General features: G+C 38.7%; 1 protein-coding gene across 1 annotated transcript in view; it reads left to right on the top strand.

Moving 5' to 3' along the window:
• Positions 1-24,321, top strand: part of PLCB1 (phospholipase C beta 1) — a 681,896-nt gene that overhangs the window by 607,292 nt on the left and 50,283 nt on the right. Inside the window, exons 28-31 of the mRNA XM_027118192.1 lie at positions 1,014-1,090; positions 1,196-1,285; positions 1,754-1,811; positions 2,407-2,493. Of these exons, the coding sequence (XP_026973993.1) occupies positions 1,014-1,090; positions 1,196-1,285; positions 1,754-1,811; positions 2,407-2,493 (312 nt within the window). The remainder of the gene's footprint in view (positions 1-1,013; positions 1,091-1,195; positions 1,286-1,753; positions 1,812-2,406; positions 2,494-24,321) is intronic.

Below are 24,321 nucleotides of genomic sequence, written 5' to 3'. Positions count from 1 at the left end.
GAGTCCAGTTGCTATTGCTGCCTGAGCAATGGCAGAAGGTTCCATAAGTTCTTCATGTAGAATAAAGAAAGAGAAGCGACTGGAAGTTACCCACACAGGACACAAACATCAGTTTCTAAGATGGGTAACTCATGTCATTCTTGAAGCAATTAAGCAAGGAATGAAAGCTGGAAACCAAGAATTATAATTTACAGTTGATTACATCTTACATTTGTATCACACTCAGTTTTATTTTAAGCTTCATAGTACCTCCAAGACATAAAGGCATTGATTATCTCATTTATAACCAAGAAAATGTAGGTTCAGAAAATATAGGCTCCATGACCAAAGTCATAGTTGTAGTGAGTCATAGAGTGGGGATTGGTACCTGGGTCCACACTGTTCGTTGTCTTTGCACTTGGCAAAGACAAGTTGCAGTAACTAACCCAATAATTTAAGAAATCCTGTTTAATTAGAAACAGATAAGAAGAAGAATTTCATATTAAAACCTAGATAATGTAATGGTTGAAAATTATGTCCTTATTGCCTATGTAAGATGTCTGATAATTTTAACTATTGTTTTTTGTTAAAATTAATTAATTTATTTTTGGCTCCATTGGGTCTTCATTGCTGCGTGCGGGCTTTCTCTAGTTACGGCTAGTGGGGGCTACTCTTCGTTGTGGTGTGTGGGCTTCTCATCGTGGTGGCTTCTCTTGTTGTGGAGCATGGAATCTAGGCGTGAGGGCTTCAGTAGTTGTGGCTCATGGGCTCCAGAGTACAGGCTCAGTAGCTGTGGTGCATGGGCTTAGTTGCTCCGTGCATGTGGGATCTTCCCGGACTAGGGCTTGAACCCGTGTCCCCTGCACTGGCAGGCGGATTCCTAACTGCTGCGCCATGAGGGAAGTCCCTTAACTATTGTTAAACATCAGATTTTCTAACCTCAGATACTGTTGTTTGATGTGGAGGGGGAGGAAGGGAAAAGGTGCTTTGTTTGTGATAATGTAAAATAACCAACTTGCATTTTCTTTCCTCAGCTTATTCAAAAATTGACAGATGTTGCTGAAGAATGTCAGAATAATCAGTTAAAGAAGCTTAAAGAAATTTGTGAGAAGTAAGCCTTCATTCTCATTACAATGGATTTGTGTATGTAAATGTATTAAACACCAATTGCTATTTGCTTGACCATTTTTCCCTTTTACTTCCATTTTTCCTTCAGAGAGAAGAAGGAATTAAAGAAGAAAATGGATAAAAAGAGGCAGGAGAAGATAACAGAAGCTAAATCCAAAGACAAAAGCCAGATGGAAGAGTAAGTAGAAAGAACCCCCTTTCTCCCACCTTTTACCTGGGAATTATTCTACAGCAGAATAACAGCTCCCAACCATACAAAGACCCATCTGTGAAATTTCTCCTCTAATTAACCTTTTTGAAGATCCCTTTTATAAGGTTTTTCATAGTGAACTCAAAGAGCAGTTCAATAAAGGATTGAGGTGCCCACAGGGCCTGTAGGTAAAGGCTGAGTAAAGACCCACCCTAAGGGAAAGGCTAAATCTTCACTTCTGATATTGTCAGACAACCCTCCTGGCATTTAGTGAAAACAGAGCTTGTGCCTTGGGTGGAACCTGACCTTTGTTCAGAGCTGGCAGATTGGTACCTTCCTTGCAGCAGTAAGCAGGATGTTGAGAGTTCTGTAAACTTTCATCTGGAAGCCTGAGGTTCCCATGTTTGTTGATGATGGATGAGTTCATATAATGATCTTTTTGTCATTTGCTTTCAGGGAAAAGACAGAGATGATCCGGTCATACATCCAGGAGGTGGTGCAGTACATCAAGAGGGTATGTCATGCCGATGAGTATCTTTCTCTTTTGCAAACCATGTATGAATGTTTGATAAATACCATGTGAGCCTATGGAGAGAAAAGCCATGCTTCGTTGTAACTCTTTATCATCAGCACCCAGCAGAGCTACTTCCCAGAGCAGCCAGTCGTAATCAGTGTTTCTGCAAATTTAATTGCAAACCTCTATGTAGAAAGGTTCATCTGAAGATAGACATTAAGAATCATTTCTAGAGTCAGGAACCCAGAAACATGATGTCAAGGGGACCTTCCACAAAAGAACCTTTAGTTGTCACCAACAGTAGAGAGGTGGCAACCTCCAAAGGTTTTTCATTAATTTTTAAATTGGTATTATGGACATTTTCAAACATTAACAAAAATATGAGAATGGTATAATCCATCGATCACCTCACTCCCACCCTCTGTGTACCCATCACCCAGCTTTAATACTTGCAGTCTCCTACCCTTATAAGGTCAGTTCTTGACCAGGATATGAAATAAACATATGTCACAGATCTGAAAAGGTTTTAATTTTTTCTGAAAACATTCACTTGAATGTTTAGATGAAAATGACTTTATTTGTAACTTTCTTATAGTTAGAAGAGGCACAAAGTAAACGGCAAGAAAAACTCGTGGAGAAACACAAAGAGATACGTCAGCAGATCCTGGACGAAAAGCCCAAGGTAAACTGAACGGAATAATAATACACAGTGATTTCATTTTCTTTCCATTTAATTAGAATAAAACCTCCCTAGTTCAGGTATGTCTCACACAGTCTCAGACCAGTTCTTGCATGTGAAACTCATGTAACTTTCTCAATGATGGTAAAAATCTTGATAGCAATATTCAGTAAGCACTCATCATCGGTCATCTTTAAAAATTGCAAATGCATGAAACCCAGATCCTGAGATTTGGTTTCAGTTGGTCTGGGATGTAGCTCAGGCATAGATATTTTTAAAACATACCTCCCCACCACCACCACTACCACCTCCCCACCAGGAAAGAGAGAAATTAGACAAGTTTCTTCAGCTCTAAATAGATGATGTAATATTGTAATGGCAGACTCTGTCCAGCAGAGGATGTCTTGTACCAAAGTCACCCTGGTTTTTAATTTAACAAAATATTTTCATAAACCAGAAGAAAACAAATGTTTTTCCCCCATAATAATAGTTTATTGGGGCTCCACCTTAAAATTACCTTATGCTTATTTGGTCAAAATCAATCATTCCTTGAATATTAACTTTAAACCAACTGAATATCTGTAAATCAAATACTTTCAGGTTAGCATAATCTCAGTTTTAGATCATTCTATCCATTTTGATTCATCATTGAATATTTTTCTGTTGTGAAAAACGTGCTTTTCTGTTTTCCTGTTCTTCCATCTGCAGTTTAAAATATCTACTCTAAAAGGCACGGCTATTACATTTCTGCAAAGATCAAATGTTAGTTTTGTTTCATTGTATAGTCTGTTCAATATACTTCTTATAGATTGCTTGTGGCTAATTTAAAATATATTTTTGTGGTTGTTTCTGCTATTATTTATTGGGCAGAACGTTTATTTAATATTTTTTACACGAAGTTTTTAGGCTTGGGAATACAGATTCTCAAACAGTAGTGAAAATCTAAGAATTAATCATTATTGAGCTATGCTGCTCATTTTTATGTTTTTTATATAAATAAATTATGTTTTTAATTTTTATATAAAATACATTTTTAAATTTTTTTTATAAATACAATTTAAATATTCTTAGCCACCCTCTCAAGTTGATTATGCATTAGGAAGGTAGAATACATTTTAACATAATTTTAGCCTTTGGAGTATTTTCCATTTAGGATTGATTTTTTTTTTAAATGCTCAAAGGTTTGGAGCCAAAGATCCAGGTTTGACTGAAATTTCAGAAACACCTTAAGAATAATGAGTGATATATTCAAATACATACGTTTTCAATCCATGTTGTCTGAATTTCAATTTGTCATTACTTTGTACACTGGTATGGTATATTTAGCTTATGGTTGATATTTCATTAGCCAGTTTTTATATTTCTAAAACATCTCTCTTGGAAAATATTGCTATTCCCACAATTTTTGTTTTGTTTTCATTTTTGTTCAAAAATGTCAGCTACTTTACTCATAAATAAAATGTGATCACAAATGTGTTTAAATTACATAAATCTCAGTATAAACAACCCTACAAAGATTTTATGTTACTGCTCTAGCTTACCATGATTAAAATCAAATTTAGTAGTACATTTCTTCACTGGATATAACCAAACATTAGAAGAACTAATAACTGTTGGATAATTTATCAGTCAGATGTATTCAGCAGCAGCTTTACAGAAAACCCAATTAAAACTGGCTTAAGCAGTAATATCATTTAGTAAGTCACATTACTGGAAGTTCAGAGGTATTGAAACTTGAAGAATAGTTAATTTAGTGGTTCAATAACCTCATCAAGAATCAGGGTATTTTTCAGAATTTCCACAGTGTTATCTCAGTTAATTGCCTTTCATCCCCAGGCTGTAAACCCGCAGTCACAAGACGTCTGCCTTAGCTCCATGCATCATAACCTTCATCTTGTAACTGATTATAGGTTTGAGGAAAACTTTCCTAAATCTCCTCAATAGACCTCCCCTCATTGGCTAGAATTGTGTCCATGTCCATTCCTAAACCAATTATGAGCATAAGAATGTAATTTTCATGATTGGCTTAGAGTAATTAAGACTTACTCAAAAGGGTAGAGGGATTTCACCTTCTCTTCAATTCCATGATCACCAGGTACCTGAACAAAACTGATGTTTTCTTATCAAAAAAATAGAGGAGAGATAATAGTTGGGTAGGTAATTAACAGTGTGCACCCTACCATATGTATAGCAATTTTCCATTTCTTTTTTGGCCCCTGAGAAAGAGATCTGAAGTGTTTCTATGAATTTTTAGTCATTCTGTTGCCTTTATTTTTGACTGTAAATAGGTACCACAATGATTTCTCTTTGCTTTTCACCCATGAGGCTGCTTTTAATGACCATCTTATTGTGTCTGGATTTGAAGGCTGCCCTTGAAGATTGTTGGTTCCACATCAAACTAAAGCATTTATTGAGAGGTTTTCTTCAGGGCTTAAAAATTTTGTGCTTTGGAACCATGACTTTAATAATATAATAAGAAACCATGACTGTTAATATTGTAAGACACAGTGGCTAATAAAGGGAAATGACCGTGACCAGAAAGAGGAATAATAAACAGTGAAATAAAACAATAAGATCAAGTGTAGGTCATGTAGAGAAAGACCAAAACACGGGATGGCAAAACTGAGCAAATGAAAGGCCAGGCCAGCAGAGCAGTTATCTGTGCTCCTATAATTACTGGATGTGGACTAGAAATAGAACAGCACTGGCTTTGAAATAATCCCTCCTCACATCAGTATTGGAGTAGCCTTTGATACCTGACATAGATATGAGGGAAATTAACAGAAGTAGAAACAAAATAGAAAGAGGAGCAACTCAAGGAAATGAATGACCAGCAGTACCTATAAAAGAGGTTAACCGAGTGAGTTCCATTCAGTCAGAAGGATGAGAAGACGGGGTGATTTTATGACATCTAGAAATTTATGAACTGTTCCATCATTCAATGTTGGACAAGGAAATTGAGTTGACACTGTAGTAGGTAATATTAAAGATAGTTGCAATCTTCTTATGAAGAGGAAAGCATGCCAAACTTTGCCAGAAGTTGCCGAGGGGAATAGAGTTCCTCCTTCAAGTGTTTTTTAGGTGGGATAAGCAGTTTTTAACTAGAAACCAAGAAAGGCTAATCTTTCACTTATGGCAAAAACATACACTATATGGCATCATGTCTCTTCCCATTCATCAGTATCTTTCACCTTACTGTCGATTATAACATTTACTTCCTCTTTATCCACTTATTCTAACTAATGTGATCATGTGTTTTATGTTCCTAACCTCCTCTTAAACAAGAGGGTGCTCTTTTTCCATTCCTATTTTCTCCTAGTGTCACTATTTGCAGTTGTCCTGAACCCCAATCACAATCTGTGTGATTTTCCAAGCATTTGGTAACCGAACAACTTGTTTGCTTAAAAGTGAACAAACAAGTATAAAAAATTTTTTTAACCAAAGAAATTTGAAAATCCAATTGGTGAAACACAATAGTTCTTCACTGGCAAGGAGTTCTGGCTAGATTTAGAGCAAGTTAACAGATGTAGATTAATTGAAAGGGTAGTTTTTTACTCAACCATACTTATGATCTGGAAGGATTAACTCAAGTTCCAAACATTTTTACCATGATGCTACGGAACAGAACAAAGTGCCTCAATCAAAACCAGGTTAAAAGTCCATTTCATTTACACACATGGACGAAGAACTTCCATCCTGCTGGTCTGTATTTGGTAGGGGACCAAATTGGACCAACCCCACAATGTGAAAGTTTATGTGTAGAGTCCATTTTTCCCATTCAAAAAGAGATTCAGTGAATCTTTTCCTTTTGTATGTAATTTTTAAAGGAGTTGAAGAAATTGGACGTAGGTGATCCTTAGAGGCAACTTATACAATAGATAAACATTTTGTCTCTCAATTTGACATAAAATTATGTCGTGCATTCCTGTACATAAGTGCCACTGAAATTTATAAAGTCCTTAAAAGGGAATACTCAGCTCCTTTTCAGTAGAGTTCTAAATCCTGGAGAAATGTTCAGCTGCATGTTCCTTAGCAGTGAGATATTTGATTCAGTCCCTGAGTGTATGCTGTTTTCAGCTTTGTTCAAAGCTATGAAATCCATAGCTTCAGAGTTCTTAAGATGAACGCAATAAACTCTAACCAGTCTTTCAACTCAGTGACATAATTGGTTTCATTGGGATTTCCATACCTGGGTTTGCCAAAGCCAATAGGAAAGGGTTTATGTGTACAAATGGTGTTAGAAAAAACTGAAGGACCCAACTGCCACTGCAAAGAAACACACCTTTTGTGGTTGTGTTCAACTCAGAATTAATTCATTATAAAAAGGACGTTCTGCCTTTTTCCTGAACACTTCAAAGAGATTTATTTTAACATGTTGAAACATCGTTAATCAGGAGTTTCCCTGAATCTGCTGAGAATATTCCAATGTCTATTGATCACTTTGCAGCTACGGGCTCTCATTACAAGAAGAATCATCTTTTGAGGGGACTTTTTAATGAACCATCTCCATAACCTCATAAAACAGTCAATAAATGTGTAATTTACTTTTTCTCTGACACTTAATTTGTCTTTGATGCTTCTTAGCACACAGGTTTTCTGTTTTTATATAGCTCATCAGCAAGAGAGAATTCCAAGAAGCTTTAGGGCATTTTAATTTCTACCCAAAAAACATTTCATCATGTAGCTACTGGCTTTATTTTTTCCTCCACCAGGGGAATATAGACTGATCTTCCTCCTTTCCCTGCCGACATCTTTGTAACAGGATGAGTGACTCATCCCTCTGCGTGAAGTTAGTCTTGTCAGACCCACCGCTGGGTCCTGAGACAGAACCCTAAATGCAACTATTTCAGTACTGCCTTCCCAGTGCTCAGGGAGAAAGAGACTACCTTGGGGATTTAAAGTAGATGCTTCTCTTTTCCATGATTCATTTGTGCCTCCTCTAATCCTCTGCTGCTTGATGGGGAAACGTGCATTCTCCCTGCCAACAACCACTGGACCCTCTCTTAAAAGCCAGACCACAGAGTGCTAACTGGCTGCTTACCTTTTATGTTCTACTCTTTGTCAAGGCTTGGCTGGCCTACCCAGTGGTTTGTTTTTTTGTTTGTTTGTGTGTGTGTGTGTGTGTAAGAAATTTCCTTTTCCTTTGTTTCAGTGTGAAGAATTGCCTTTTAAAAAATATATAGTCATTCACTATTTTCTTGAAAGTAAAACTTACACATGCTTGATTTCCTTCAGGAAATACTCAAATATTAAAACAGTTTTTTTAACTCCATTTTTCTCCTCTTGATTTATTTTTGAAATTTACTTTAATTCTATAGATTTCTAAACCCATAAGACATTATTATTCTATGTTATACAGGCAGTATTCATTCACAGGCTTCTTAGCTAGATATTCTTTCTTGTGTCTCAGATCATCCATTTGGGATCATTATCTTCTACATCCTTTGGAAGTTCCTTTTATACAGTCTACTGGTGGTAAACTCCTTGGGTTTTTTGGTTTGTTTTCGTTTCTTTCTGAAAATGTCTTTATTTTAGCTTTATTCTGGAATGGTATTTTCACTGGGTATAAAATTTTAGGTTGGCAGCTATTTTCTTTTAGCACATTGAAGACGAGAGTCTACTGTCCTCTGGTCTCTCTTGTTATTGAGAAGTTAATTGTGAGTCTTAGTGTAATTCTTTTGGTGATATCTTGTATTTTTACTCCTTTGCTTGCATTTAGAATTTTTTCTTATGTTTTATGCAAATTTCTATAATGTATCTAAATATGCATTTGAGGTGGCTGGATGGATAGCTTTCATCAGTTCTGTAAAAACTCAGCTATCATGTCAGCAAATTGGCTTCCATCACACTTTCTAAAAATTTCCTTCCATCACATTATTTACATATAAAATAAAATGGACCTTCTTATTCCATCTCCTCTTTTAACTCGTTCTAGCATACTCCATCTTTTTGCCTCTCTATGGTACCCTGTGGACAATTTTCTTTCTGACCTTTATTCTAATTCCCTAATTCTTTGTTTATACTGCTACTTCACTCATCCACTGAGTTAATTATATACAGCTTTTGTATTTTATGTAATTCTAGAAGTTCTATTTGGTTTATTTTCAAATCTACAATTTGTGTGTCTGGCTTATAGTAAGGAAATTTTCCTGTGAGATTCCTCATTCCTGGCCAGCCACAGGCTTTGAATTTTGTCCTCATCCTAGAAGGCTGTCAAAAGATGAAATAAAAATATCCAGCATTAGCAAAAGGCTGTCAGGACAAAAGCAGCTTCCCTGCCTGTTACCTGTCTAGGTTTGATGTTCCTTGGAGTTTGGGCCTGATCATTCTTTAAATTTTTGTGATTCTTAGTTTCTTTAAAGAATATAGTTTTTAATATCAAGTTCATCTTTTCTAGTTGCTTTCAGTGAGAAAGATGGCCCAAATAACCTAACCAGCCATTAACAGAAATATAAAATTCCCACATAGTGTCAGTTTGGACATCATTTGAACATCTGTATCAGTCAGGGTTCAACTAGAGAAGCAGAGCCAGTAGCAGATTATGTGTGTGTGTTACAGGGAATTGGCTCATGTAATTGTGGGAGCAGGCTATGCAATCTCCACAAGGCCATCTCTCCATCTAATGCTGGACCCTGGCAGGCAGGCACGCAGGCAGTCTGGAAGAGAAGACCATGCGTGGGCTTGGCAACTAGGATAACCTGCAGAAGCTGAAATTCTGTCACAGAGCTGAATACACACACACACACACACACACACACACACACACACACACCTGACCCAGGAGTCAGAAAAACTAAAGGAAGACCCAAGGAGAAGGAAAAGTGATTACAGACCCAGTTGCTGCTTCACCCCAACAAGACAAGTCAACAGATCAGCAACAGTGCATGTGTGTTACAAAGTGGATGCTGCCTCTCTCATCAGCCCTCCAACTCTTGGGAGAGTCTTCCTTGTAACCCACTCTAACGGGGAACATACAGGAAGGAAACCCTGGCATATGTCCAGCCTAGCCAAGTTGGCACATTACAAAATCATCACACTATTATTTTTAAATCAGAAATTTTCTTATTAATTTGTTTTCTTTTTAAAAATTAGATTATATGATTACAGGGATCCAACATGGAAACAAATCTCTAGAGTGGAGAAGAGGCTGCTCCTTAGGCCTGTAGGGCATTCCCCAGGCTGCTTCATGGAATTCTGTTATCTGTTGGTCCCTGCAAGACAACTGAGTTTGAGATTTAAATAGAATTGGAACTGAGATTCCCATGTATGCCATTGATTCCTCCCCCTTTTCTCCATCCCATTAACTTTCTTTCCCCTTCTTTTGTCTTTATTTTCCTTTCCTAAAGATGAGAAAATATGGGAGTATGGTGATGGGCGTATTGGATGGAGGGGAGGGGATCCAAAGACAATACCCACAACCTGCTAGAGTAACCAGTGTTTGTGTTGATGGGGTTGAGTCTTCCCAACAAGCACTGAGTTTAGCATCAGGGATAGGATGAGATGGACTTCAATCTCACTGACTTTCATCTGCCTTCCCACCATAAACTGGAAGTCCACAACTATGGATAGCCCACAAAACCTTTGGGATTTACTTCTGTTTCTACTCCGTGTGCCTGTCATTGTGCACAATTTATATGAATTTTACCAACACACGTTAGATGTCTTGTTCCAAATGTATCTCTAGTTTGTTTTTAAACCCCTGCTTTGGTATAACCAGCATAACAAAAATAGTCAAACACATTATTAAATGTAAAAATTTAATTGATCTCAGGAAACCACTATCTGATTTTTCTATGACCTTCAACATTTTAAGGGGAGGAATGGCCAAACTCAAACCAAGAGAAATATTTACCTGTAGAATCTCCAAAGAGGAAATGTATTAGTGCTTTGAAATATTTGATGAAGCAGTATGTGGAGACTAGAGAAAAGTCTAATGCAAAAGGGCATATGCTGAAGAAAGTTTCAGTTCAAAATAGGAAAGCAATTTCTCAGAGCAAGAGTCACTTTCTCTATTTTCCATGTATTATGTCTAAAGCCAAATTAATGTAACAAATCTACAACTTAGAGTCCTGATTATACATCTTCTGTCAGCAAAAATCAATTGACACAAGCTTTTGCATTTATTATAATCATTTGCTGAGGATAATCTTTGAATTTGACAAGGAATTTGAATTTGTAGCTGAAAGCAATACAAATAATATTTTAATATTTCAAAGAGTTTTATCAATAGAGTTGGTTTTATCTTTTGCTAATATTTATGATAGAATAGTAAACAGTTCATCACATTTCTGATAGTTTAGATAGATTCTCCACTACATATTCTCTATGGCCATTTCACACACACACACACACACACACAAACACACAACTTGATACACTTGGGGGGAATCTTAGAGTGTTTAACCATTTGGGCATCAAAATAGATTTTGACCTAGTTAATCATGCTAGTATATGGAAATTCATGTCTAAGATAGTAGCCAGCAGAATGTACATGTTTTTTGTGACATACAGAAAACAGGAAATATGTTAACTTCTAGCTTTAGTTGAAAAGGATTTCACTAGGTTTTGGGAAATACAAAATGAGCTGTTTTAATTCTTAAATTTTTTACAGGGGTCTTTGTTTTCAATGGAATCAAAGCAACCCTAGGACTTGCAAAATATTATGAAGCAGTTAGGACATCTTTATAATTGTTAAGCTGCCAACTGCAGGTAAACCATCCTAGCCAAAGCCACCGCCATCTCTCACCTGGATTTCTAAATAGCCTCCTAAGGGGTCTCCCTGCTTCCACGTGTGGACACTCACAATCAATTCTCAACGTGGCAGCCAGAGTCATCCTTTGAGAACATAAATCAGACCACTCCTCTCTTCAAGACCCTTCCATGGCTCCCATATTTTTCAGAATAAAAGTCCTCAAGGTCTGACATGATCTGACCCCACTCAGCTGCGGCCCCTCTTTATCTCCTTGTTGACATATTCTCTGCTCAGGCCATCCTGGGCTCCCTGCTGGGCCCCAATAAGCCAGGACAGTGCCACCTTGGGCTATTGCACAGACTCTTTCCTCTGCCCAAAATGTTCATTGCCCAAGTGTATGCTTGGGCAACTCTCTCCTGTCTTTCAAGTCTTTGCTCAAATCTGTCTTCTCAAAAAGGCCTTCCATGACCACTATTAAGTTTACACCACCCTCCACCACTCTCCCATCCCTGGCATCTCCTTTCCCTTTTATTCTGCTCTACTTTCTGGTGTTTATAGCATTTGTCACCTCTCATTAGGTCATTGAATTCTTTCTTAAGTGTGTCACTCAGCGTTGGTCCCTTCCCATTAGAATGTAAGCTCCATGATAGCAGGGGCTTTGACTGTTTTGTTCACTGGTGCTCTTGAGTTCTAAGCATCCAGGAGAAATTCCTGGTTCGTAGTTGGTGTTCAATACATATTTTTTGAATGAAACATGTTGAGGGCTAACAAAACTAATTTTGTGTGTTAAAAAATAGTTCTCTTTCTTGGAGAAAGAAAAGTAAAGCCATTAAGCCGAGACTCATCGGGCTGCATTGTTCAATTGCTGTCCACGACTCAGTGCAGTCTTTTCTCAGGTTTCTTGACAGTAGTGGGATTTTGTGGAGAATTTCTCAAAAGTAGTAGTTGTGATCATATTTAACATCTAATTCCTACAAAGGTAGAGAAGAACCAAAGAGAATTCAATTGCCAATTCCATTGCATTTGTGATGGGAAATGTTGGAGTAGATAAAGGAGCTTGAGGTTTTAAATCTCCATACTAAAAGGCATTCCAAGAGAACTCCCAGACAGATAATTTGAAACAGAAGATGACTCAGAAATCAGTTTCAATGTCACAAAAATGACAGCCTCCCTTTTTTTCCACACAGGGGGACGGTTCCTCCTCATTCTTGTCGGAAACTTGCCATGAGGATCCCTCTGTTTCCCCCAACTTTACTCCCCCCAACCCTCAAGCTCTCAAGTGATGACCAGTGAGACCGGTGTCCTTCCGGCCAGGTAGGACAGGATGGGAGGGGTCGCTTTTGAGAGAAGGGTGGCGTGTAGCCATCCGGTTTACAGGCATCGTGGACTTGCTCCTTTGTTCTTCACCCCCCCTTTCTTTACATTCCCATCTTTTTCCTGCTATAGTTCGGGTGGGTGATGCATCCCTCATCTTTACGTGTCTTCCTCAGGTATTTATTGCTTCATCATTGTTCTCTCTCCTCCTGACATAAATTCCATTCTTCCATATTTTCTTCTTCTTCGTTTGTCTTTTTGTTTCTCTCTTTGCTAAATTGGCTTCCCCTTTGACCTTGATCTTTCTCTCTTACACTCACACTATTATTTCCACTTTTGAAACATTTTTAAAATTCCTCCTTCTCACAGTACTGGTTTCCAATCATATTACCTTAAAATCCAATGGGATTAAATTAACCCTCAGGGAGTCTTCTTGACTCACTCCACTCAATTTACCACACCCCTCCTTTTAAAACTACAGTAAAAGTCATTGTATTCCTAAACGGTATTTTGAGTTAAGGGGATAGCTCAGGAGTTCCTGATTCTCTAGAATCAAGAGCTCTTGAAAATATCTAACCAATAGGGATGCTTGGGCCAAGGGCTGCTGGCTAGAGCAAATTGAAGCTTGAAAATTAAAGAGGACTTTAACTTGCTAGAGGAAATAATACATCATGAAATCTATTGGATTCCTTTGCTAATAAGAAAACTGGACTATGCCATTGCAATGGGTGTATATTTCAGGGAGAAAAGAGGCTTTATAGTGATTCTAAAAAAAAAAAACTTCTATTCTGATATATTGAAAACAGGGTTGTAGTGAGATTTATAATGTTTTTGTCTTCAAGCACTTGTTGACTTGTGAAGCAGTGCAGTTCAGAAACATGTTGAAGAATTAGTGAAAACAACAATTTTACTGAGAAAGAGGTGTAAGTTCTTTCTCATCCTTTATATCAATTGCCACATACAGTGATGCTCTAGCTCAATTATTTTCATTTTGAATGAAAAAATGAATTACCTGGAGATCCTATGAAAATACAGATTCTGCTTCAGGAGGTCTGGATGGCACCTGAGATTTGTATTTCTGACTCGCTCCCAGGGAATGTCCTGGATGCCACATCTCCAGGGACCACATTTGACTAGCAGGGATCTAGTATATTCCTTCCTCCTGGCTGGAGCACCTGGAAGGAAAAGCTTTAAGCTGCCTTCATGGTGTTTTATTGTATTTTAATTTTTTTGCCTAATCAAGAGCCTGACCCTTTGATATCTTTTTATTTTGTACTATGGATTATTATACTAGAAAGAGAAGCAGAGAATGTCATTTGAGAGCTAAGCCACGCCCTTAGCTTTTAGCTATGAATTCTGTCCATGTCCTCCCAGCAGTGATGATCTCGTCCCTGTGGTGACCTTGTCATAAAACTCACATTGGAAGGTGGGGTGGAGGAGGGGCGAGTACTATCAATTTCCCCAGGAAGATGTCAGGGGGACTTTGAAGCTGTCTTCCTCATTGGGCTATCAATGTTTAGGCTACCTTTTAAGTCATCCATTATAAGCATCATCGGATTGTGTTTTGCTGCACTTGCTGTTCCTGTCCTGGTATTTTTGAGAGTTATTGTGAAACATTTAACAACCCAGGTAGAGTATTGAATTCTCTCAGAAGAGGTAAATGACAGTGGAGCTCAGACACATGACTTGGGTTTTGTCTTTCAAAAAAAATGCAATAGAGACGTAAAGGTTACATTTGGGTCACTGTACTCCATAAGGCTTGTGATGGCTGGTTCACAACTTGTTTTCCATTCAGAATGTCAACTGACCTTCCTACTTAGCAAAAAATTATTTTCAAAAGAGATAGATATTCCCACAATACCTGGACATTATAAAAAATTCTTTAGTCACATAGTTAGTTTGACCCCTTTAGCTTCCCACATATAAAAAGACAACATAAAAATAAACCAATTTCACATTTTCCATGGAAAAATAGGTCTCATTGCTAAAATAGAAAAAAAATAATTACACTATTTTGTATTTGAAAAAGAACAAAATATTCTTCTTTTATAGCAGTGTACAGAAAGTATAGTTCATACCATATTTAATATTTCCCCAAATGCTCCTTCCACACCTTAGACATCTCCATTGATAGACTAAACCTGAAAACAAAATGAATGAATAAAAAGTAATTGTACATAAAGCCATCGCACATTTGCCAGAAAAGAATGAGTTTTTACTGTAAAATTGATCCCAAGAATACTCATCATATAAATACTTGAAATTTCACATTTTTTAATTTGTGAATGCAAACCTTCAGGGATAAAAATATATTCCTTGTTATCAACTAAAGATTAATAGGTGAAGCTGAACAGCTTAGTCATACTTTTAACCCTGGTAACTTCTATTTTTTAATAAATACAAATTACTGTAGAGCAAGATTAAAAAAAAACATACAGGGATGTTTGCTCATTGTGCATATGTATTAACCTTTAGGTAAAGAGCTATAAAATGACCAATTAAAAAAATAATGGTGGGCTTCCCTGGTGGTGCAGTGGTTGAGAGTCTGCCTGCCGATGCAGGGGACACGGGTTCTTGCCCCGGTCTGGGAGGATCCCACATGCCGTGGAGCGGCTGGGCCCGTGAGCCATGGCTGCTGAGCCTGCACGTCCAGAGCCTGTGCTCCGCAGCGGGAGAGGCCACGACAGTGAGAGGCAAAAAAAAAAAAAAAAAAGGTAATAAAAATAAATAAATAAATAAAATGACCAATTTCTAAAAATGCTATTGGTATAGCTTTGGAAAATCATAAATGTATGTCAAGTATTAAGTGCTTGCTTTATTCTAAGCTATACCTATTTCAATAGGGAGTACAAATGCATGAAAACCACAGTTCCTACAATCAGTAAAACAAATAAAGAGCAATTCAAGGCCATAGAAGGACATTAACATTTTTTTCCTGACACTTAAATAATAAGAACAAGAAGAACTAACATTTACTGAGCACTTACTATGTTGACAAGCACCTTCTAAGCACATTACATGTGTCATCTTATTCTTGCCATTGTGCAGTTGAGGGAACTAAAGTTTTTAAAGGTTAATTACTTTACTAAAGTCATACAAGAAGTGCCAAACCTTGGAGACCCCATGTTTTGTATCCTTCAGTTTTCTCAGTAAATATCAGAAGCTATGATTTTGTGATCTAGTTGTCAGGGGTGTGAGATCACTTTCTCACATTTCGTGGGCAGGCAAGCAATAAGGGTCCACCGTCTGTGCCTCCGTACACTCATATGTAGAGTGGAGAGACTCCCAGCCTTTCTGTTGAAGGAGGCAGGTCTCTGAGTGGTGAGAAGGGGTAGACACCTGTCACATATAACAAAGTCTGTTTTGTTTGCTGGTGGGACACCCCGGCCTCCACAATATCATGACCAAATCTTTCCAGGGATTTAGCCCCCAGACTGGTCACAGGAGCAAAGGAATTAACCATCATGGGCAGGATGTTCAAGTTTCTCAAAATCACTTGTTTTTAACAAACATCTGGGAGAAGAACATCTCTCAGGACTAGATGTTAGAAAACTTCCAGCCCAGTGAAAACAGACCTTACCTCCAGGAAGCCTGTACTTGAGAGGTGGGCAGCTGTTTTCTGTGTTCACCGCATCCAGCGGGAAAGCACTGCCAAGCAGAGGGGGGACTCTGAGGCGTGGTGGTGCCTGCATGGGTGGGTTCAAAGGATTTGACACAACCTTCTTCCCTACCTGCTGAACATGCACTGCTCCCCTGTGTGAAGCATCGGGATTGAGGTCAGTCACCCTCACCTCCTCCCAACCTTGACTTGCCTTCTCCTCTCACATCTCCACTCACAGGCACCTAGCTTACGTGTACTGATGCTGAGCTCAACCAGAGACCCAGTGGGCTTGCTTCTCTTGAGATCCCCTTCCCTCCACATTCTCTCCACATTCTCCCCTCTTAAATCCTTCTCCTCCCCCAGCTCTAGAACAGCATCCTTGTTAACTAACACCTACTTCTCCCACTTGAAAAGTCCTGTCCTGGATTATGAGAAAGAAGTTTGGGTCCACACTAGTCTCTGTGCCATGGTCTATTTGTATTTGTTAAGGGATTATTTTTATGGCTTTTGTTTTTTCATTCAAAGAATATTTACTCAGCCCTACTATTTACCCTGAGGTTACTAGGAAATCCAAAGGAACATTAGGAAAAGCAATATCTCCTTTTAGATTGTATCTACATCTCAGTTAAAGCACAGAAAGGGGCTTCTCCGGAGCATGTGACAGATGACTCTGTTCTCCTTTTGCTCTGGAGTTAGAGTGAGGAGAACTGCTTTGGACTAAAGATTTAAGCAAGAAACAAAAGTTTCCGAGAGAGGTAGAATATCCAAATACCTAAAGGGATTCCCAAGGGTTATTCTATGTCTCTTTGAAGATCTTTAAATGTGGCAACAAAGAGGCTGTCTGCAAGCAGGGAGTTGTGTACCAACTGGGTGACCTTTTTATGATCTCCTTTAGTCCATGAAGAATACGGTTAATTAAACTCAGAAGTTTGCCACTAAAATAATAGGTATGAGATCCAGAGATTTCAAGGTGTTGGAGGACTCATTAAATAAGGTTGCATAAATATCATGCTGAAAGATGTAATGAGTCCATAGGGTCAGTTATAGAACAATGGAGCATAGATGACCTAGAAAAAATAAATTAGAATCGATATTGTGCTTCTGAGTTAACAACTATAGATTGCTATATGAACACCTGAGAGGGAAATTCTATAATTATATCTTAATTCTGCATGTTGGTTTTCTCATCCCAGGGAAAATGAAAATTGCTTAGTTTTCTTTTACTTGTCAGTAATAAAAATAAATTTTTATATATGTGTTCATTCCTGTGGTCTCTAGGAACCATGAATGCTTAAGTAGCTACAACTAGATAAATAGTGTTAATTTTTTCCTTTAAATCAACTAATATTTATTGAATGCTACTGCATAGCAGGTACTAGGCTGCATGCTGGGAAAATAAAAGGATGTAAAAAGATGCAACCTTACCAACCCCCCACCTCAAATTACAGTCTAGGGCAACACTGTCAGTAGAACTTTCTGCAGTGATGGAAATGTTCCTTGTCTGAGAGTCCAATGCAGTAGCCACAGGTAGTTATTTAGTATTTGAAATGTGATTAGTGCAACTGAGGAATTGAATATTTAATTTCATTTAAATTTAAGTGTAACAGCGGTATGGCTAACATATGGGCAGCCCAGGAAGATAAGATGCTGAATCTAAATTTCTAATGTAATGTACCTTTCTACAAAGGATTTGTGTTGGAACCAAACACTATGATCATTATTATAATAGAGCTCTTTACAGGGGAGGAAGGGCTGACTCTTCTTGGGGAAACCAAGGAAAGCTTCCCAGAGCTGGTAACCTTTGACCTACAGGAGGAAGTGGAAGTTTATCCAGCAGAGGAGCAGGTAGGAAGGAATTCCTCATGACATTGTGACAAAGCCTGAGGTGCAAGGATCACATTACTGCTGTGGAATTGCATGTAATTTCATAATTCACATGTTGTATTATTAGTCTGTGCTGCCATCACAAAATATCTCCAACTGGGTGGCCTAAACAAGAGAAAATTATTTTCTCACAGTTGTGCAGTCTGAAGTCCAAGATCAAGGGGCCAGCAGGGTGGTTTCTGTGAGGCTTCTCGCTTCCTGGCAGGTGGTGCCTTCTTGCTGTGTCCTTACGTGGCCTTTGACCTGCAGTCATGCACAGAGAGGGAGAGAGAGAGACAGAAACTCTGGTGTATCTTCCTCTTCCTATAAGGACACCAGTTCTATCAGATTAGGGCCCTACCCTTATGACCTCATTTAACCTCCTTAAAGGTTCCATCTCCCAAAACAGTCACATACAATGAGGCTTCAACATATGAATTTTGAGGGGACACAATTCAGTTCATAAAACATGTTTCAATAAGCAAATATCTTCTTTTCTGTTTTTCTTTTTTTACCCCGAGAAAAGGAGATATATACCTCACACTCAGCTCACACACATATATAGAAAACTATCACCTACTGATCTAGCATCCAATGATTTTAATCCTTGTTTTTTATTTGTCTATTAATAGATAACACAGAGTTCTGGAAAATTAACAAGCAAAAAAACATCAAAAGCAAAGTGTCCACCTCTCAGAACTCGAATGTAATTAAATATTCCTTAAGCAAACAGTAATAATTTTCCTTTATTCTCTGAGGACAAACCATTGATGAGCTGGAGCTGGTCATACTAGCTCAGAGGAACTCATTTTTAAATTTTCCAGGAATTCTGTGAGCCAGTTGTTAAACACAGACACCATTGAAAAGTAAATTATATAGATTTACAATTAAACATATCATACTAAAAACAAAGGGATCTATAAGGGAAAAGAATCCATATAAAATGGAATCACTTTGCTGTACACTTGAAACTCACACAACATTGTAAATCAACTATACTTCAATTTAAAAAAAAGAAAAAGAAAATAAAACAAAAAATAAAAACAAAGGTAACAAATATCCCTAACTCACCACTGCTAATTAATTAAGACATTTCACTATTGCCTGTGCCCTGGAGGTAAGTTACATCTGTGGTGCCGGTAGGGTCACTGCAATGGATTCCTACCACACACCTCTTCCTAACTCTTTGTTCAGGGTCCTCACATTGGTATCTTGAAATTGGCTACAGTGAGTATATTTACACCATGGAAATCAACAAATGCCACAAACCAGGCTCTTTTTTTTCCCTAGGAGAACAGCCTATTCAACATTCACCAGTACACCACTGGCACAAACCTTACTGTTTTATGGCATAGGTTTTTCCCAGAATTGTGCAGAGTTCCTTTTGCAAACATTATTACCCGTCCTTTGTATACAAAACTTTCTACTGAAACATAATTTATTACCTTTTTTAAACCTTTTTTTTTTTTTTTTGCTGTACACGGGCCTCTCCCTGTTGTGGCCTCTCCCGTTGCAGAGCACTGGCTCCGGACGCGCAGACTCAGCGGCCATGGCTCACGGGCCCAGCCGCTTCGCGGCATGTGGGATCTTCCCCGACCGGGGCACAAACCCACGTCCCCTGCATCGGCAGGCGGACTCTCAACCACTGTGCCACCAGGGAAGCCCATAAAGAGGCCATTTTTTTTCTCTGCTAAGTTTTAAGTAACAATAAATGAAATAGAATAGAAAATTGCTGGGGTAAATAACAGTTTTCAGATGAAGTTTTATTTTCTGTAGGAAACATTTCTCTCCAAGTTTGCTTTTATTCCAAGTAAAAAGTGGCACAGCCTTTGAAAATGAAATGCCAATTCTCATTCAATCTTTTATTAAAACTACAATCAAGCCACACCTGTGTTCTCTAAACTCTGCAGCCCAGGAAGTGAAAGTGACTTATCTGAGGTCACAGAGGGACAGCACTCAGTGCCTGCCCACATCTTTCACTCCAGACTGACACCCGGTACCTCTTGCTTTCTGACTACAACCATGTTCATTTATGATTTCTTTTATCATCATCATATTGTATGAGGCTGTTATGAGGGTGATGAGAGAAGAAGATGTTCAAGCAGAAAAGATTAAGTGACTTGAAGTTTTCACCCATTTTCCAGGTGTAACTTACATGCACAAAAAATTGAGAATCATGAATCTAGGTTGAATTGAAGCATAGGATGGATAAAATCCTTGGCATAGAGAGGGAAAAAAGAAAGGATCCCAGGACTTAGTTCCAGATAACTCTTCATTTTAAGAAGTCTGGTAGAGGAACAAAAAGCCTGAAAGGGACAGAAAAGGTACAACCTGTGAGTTGGGAGGGAAACCAAGAAGAATAAAAGGCGTTCCTATGAAGGCAATGATACATAGTGCCTACACGACTCAGTAGACGCTACTTTAGTGACCACGTGTCCTTTGACTTTAGCGACCAGGAGGTTATTGGTGCCCTGGGTGTGAGTGAGGGGTCACGGGAAATGTGGGAGTGGAGCAAAACAAGAGTGGAATGAACAGGAGGCAAGGAATAGGAGATAGCTTACCTACCACTCTTCTCGAAGCCTAGACTTGAAGAGAAGCAGAAATCTGAAATAGTAATGAGGGATGTCAGGAATTGGGGGAAAACCCATTTGAAGAGCGATGAATGAGTACTTCTAACCTATGGTCCAGTCTAGTTTATCATGAGATTACTAAATAACATGATTGCCAGGGAAGAATGGGGAAAAAGAGATTTCACCCATTTACTGGTTGGCGGGGTTATGTTTTCCTCTGGTGAATCAGTATTCAGCAGAAGGACAATATCTTAATGAGTGTGCAACATCAATTATCCAGAACCATCAAGAACAATAAAGAGCTTCCCTACACACTGTTTAAAGGTTAGGTTGTTTTCCCTTGCTATTTAGTACATTGATTGTGATCTTCATAGCTGGTCCAGAAGGGCACAGAGCCTGCATGGCTGCCACACGAAAGCATCTATAGATCAAGAGACTTTCGCATTTACCATCCTGTAATTAGAATTCACTCCGCCTTGTGTAGCAGTGAAATTATTTTGCACATGATAAGCTGATATATTTTCTTTTCCTTTTAAGCTTCCTCCTTCCCTCTCTGCCATCCACCCCACCCCACCCCGCCCTGGTGGAGTCATGGCTCCAGGAGAGGCAAGGCTGGGACTCCCTTAAGGAGAAGACCCTCATTAGCAGGGCAGAAATCTTGCAAAAGTGAGATTTCAGGAGAGGAAAGGATTTCTCCAAATTTCTTTAGTTTCTTTTAACTCCAGGCCTGAAGGGCTAAGCCTTACTAAACACCCACCCTAGCACTCAGGATGTGACAAGAGGAAGAGGAGAGCCTGCCTTTTCCAACCCTAGGAATTGTGGGGAAAAGAAGGGAGAGAGGATAGAGCAGGAGGTAAGATTTGTATGTACCTCTCTGACTTCTACTCTCTGGGCCAAAATCTGGAAGATTCTGGACAGGGCTCACGGCTCCCATATCATGTGTGCCTTAGAAGGGACAGGAGCATTCCTGAGTGCCCCAGTGATGGGAAGCAGTGGTGGTGAGGGGGCCGGTGGAAGCCTAAGAACAAGACAGACGTCCCGCCAGGTCCATTGGCCCAGACCATGGACTCAAGCAGTGGCTACCAATCAATCACCCCAAATGGCCAGTAGGCATTTGTCCATGGAGAATTTTAGAACAGCCCCTTCACAGCAGAGACCTGTGAGGATGTAAGGGAAGCCTGCTACCCTCTCTTCTCCCACTTTCAAGACACAGAGTTCTATAGAGACTTAGCCACCATCTTGGGAAGCTAAAAACGGGAAGGACATCTTTGAAAGATTGCACTTTACCCAAAGAGACTGATTTATGCAAGAAACTTTTAAGACCAACCCTATAGGGAGCTGGAATTTTTAAGCAACTCTAAAGAAATTGTCTATTTCCTTTAATAGTTAGAAAGGCTAGGACAGCTCCCCTCGCTGTCATTGGAAAGGCTAGGACAGTTCCCCTCGCTGTCATTGGAAAAGCAGCTCCTACACCTCCAGGGAGAGTGGTTTGGGGAAGTGTTTCCACTGTGACTTAAATGACAACCATTTCACGGGCAGGCAGCTCAGGGACTGCGGTGGGCAGTGCCAGCCACTCAGAGTCAATTGAAAGGGAATGGGTCGCCTGGGAGTTTTCTAACCTGATTGCAGGTTTCCTGGACACCGTGTCCTTTCCTGACCCAACACCTGCTGTGACACAGATGTTTGTAATGAGGTGAATAACAAACAGTTTTGTGGAGATTGGGTCACAGGGGAAGAAAAGGCACCCTTGCCCTGGTGGCGCCCACCTTTCCTTGTTCTCTCCTATCATTTTCTCTACCAAATTGAACTTTGATCAAATACTTCAGCAAGACTTTTAGTCAAAACCTTTAAATACACATTTTTAGAAGAAGATTTTTTGCTGTTTCAGGGCTGAAAATTATGCTCAGTTCTGCTGAGCTATAACCAGAAATTTGTTTTTTAATGTCCATTTCACATGTAAGAGCTCAGAATATCCTTCTGTTAAGAGCAGCTCTAAAATAAAATATTCCTAATAGACAGATTAATTAGACTGGCTCTTGACAGCCACTGCTCTGGTGTTATTTCAATGGGTTTATCCCACAGGTGTATCCATAGGTGAATGTGTGTCCCTGTGAGAGCACAGAGCCAGCGAAGCTTTCCGTGTGACCTGCCAGTCTCCTCTCCATGCTGACGTGACCCCTAGAACTGAGGCTCAGCTGGGGCTTTCAGAAATAATCACTTCCTTTTCTTTAAACCTTGTGCCTAAATATATTGTTCAGTGTGTTGGCAGAGTTTATCATGATCATTTACATAACTACAATTCCTGCATATTTAAATCCTACTGGCAAACTAAAATGTGAAAAAGCTATTATGTGAGATTTTACAAGAGCCCAAGATGAAGCATAAAGACACCTAGGATGGTCCTCAACTGCACTGCACTGCTGTCATTGTGTTACCAGGATTCTGGCCTTCAGGAACATTCTATCTAAGGATTAAAGCTAATTTAGTTGGAAAACCTAGAGATTGCATATTGAGAACTGTTTTATCACGTTGATTTCTAATCTTGAAATTATAGTACTCACTTATCAAGGAGTAAAATAGAATATAGGTTTTGTTTTTAATTTTTTTTATCTCTTGAAACTGGAGGCAGTGAAAGTAGCTCTCCAATCCTTCATCTGTCCATTTGTCCATCCATGATACATACTTGCATATATATGTAAACATATTTTATATATATTTTAAAATATATATTTTATCTATATTGCACATATTTATATATATGTAAACATATTTAAAAGGCAGACTTACTCATTGTTTTGGTACATATCTCTAATCTAAACAAGCCTGTGTTGGTACTTAATAGTTTATTGTCAGTGAAGTTGTATTACAATGCAATACAATAAGGGTATGAATGCCCCTAAATAGCCTCTTGCCCACTTTGAGCTTTGCACCATGTGCATTACCTATCTCTTAAATTTGTTAATCCATTGAATTTTTTTTTAAAACACATGTAAATGTTATTACACACATCCTCTACTATGACACCAACAAACAGATCCTCAAATGAGCACACCTCCCTGTGGCTTGCTTCACAGCTATCACACTGGCTATCCAGGTATAATGTCCATTATTTTAAAAATCCACTCCCCTTTAATTTCAGATCACGTGCTTCCCTTCTCTGTTGTGCAGATGTCAGATAAATGTGATTTCTGCTGTATTGCATTGTTTGTTCCAGTCTTCTTTCCTCTGTGTTCCTTTCTTTATTCGTTTTCAGCTGCTATTAATTTATACACAGTTAAAGGGGGAGGGAAGCATATTAATTGAAAACTTGATTACATAACCTTGAGGATTTGCTTGCATGTCCAGGAATGGCATTTCCCCTGATTGATTTATCTGCCCTGACTTAATAGAGGATTTTTCCACTGGTCTGACAACATCATGTGTTCAGACTCTGGTGTCATGCTTTGTTATTCTCATTATTCACACAAAAATGTGTTGATGGGCTGTGGACAAATTAAATTTATAATCATCCAAAGGTGGGATAACAGAGCTATTGCTAACCCTGGTGATCCTAAGGTACAAAATTTTAGAAAATTATATAAACAATAAGAATTGCAAGGGGTTTTGAAAGAAACTGACCTACACCTTCACTTAGCAGATGCGAAAAGAGGCCCAGAGAGGTCCACTTGCAGGTGGACAACTGAAAACTTGTGTAAGAAAAAAGAATTTTATTAGACACTGGATGAAATTTGAATATTAAAAGTCAAAAGTTTTCTTCTATAGCAGCAGTAATCTCTCCTATATATATAATA

The sequence above is a fragment of the Aethalodelphis obliquidens genome, unplaced genomic scaffold, assembly GCF_003676395.1.
Source record: "Aethalodelphis obliquidens isolate GAN/ISIS:26980383/991018 unplaced genomic scaffold, ASM367639v1 scaffold18, whole genome shotgun sequence".
Lineage (NCBI taxonomy): Eukaryota > Metazoa > Chordata > Mammalia > Artiodactyla > Delphinidae > Aethalodelphis > Aethalodelphis obliquidens.
This window is presented reverse-complemented; position numbering and strand designations above follow the sequence as displayed.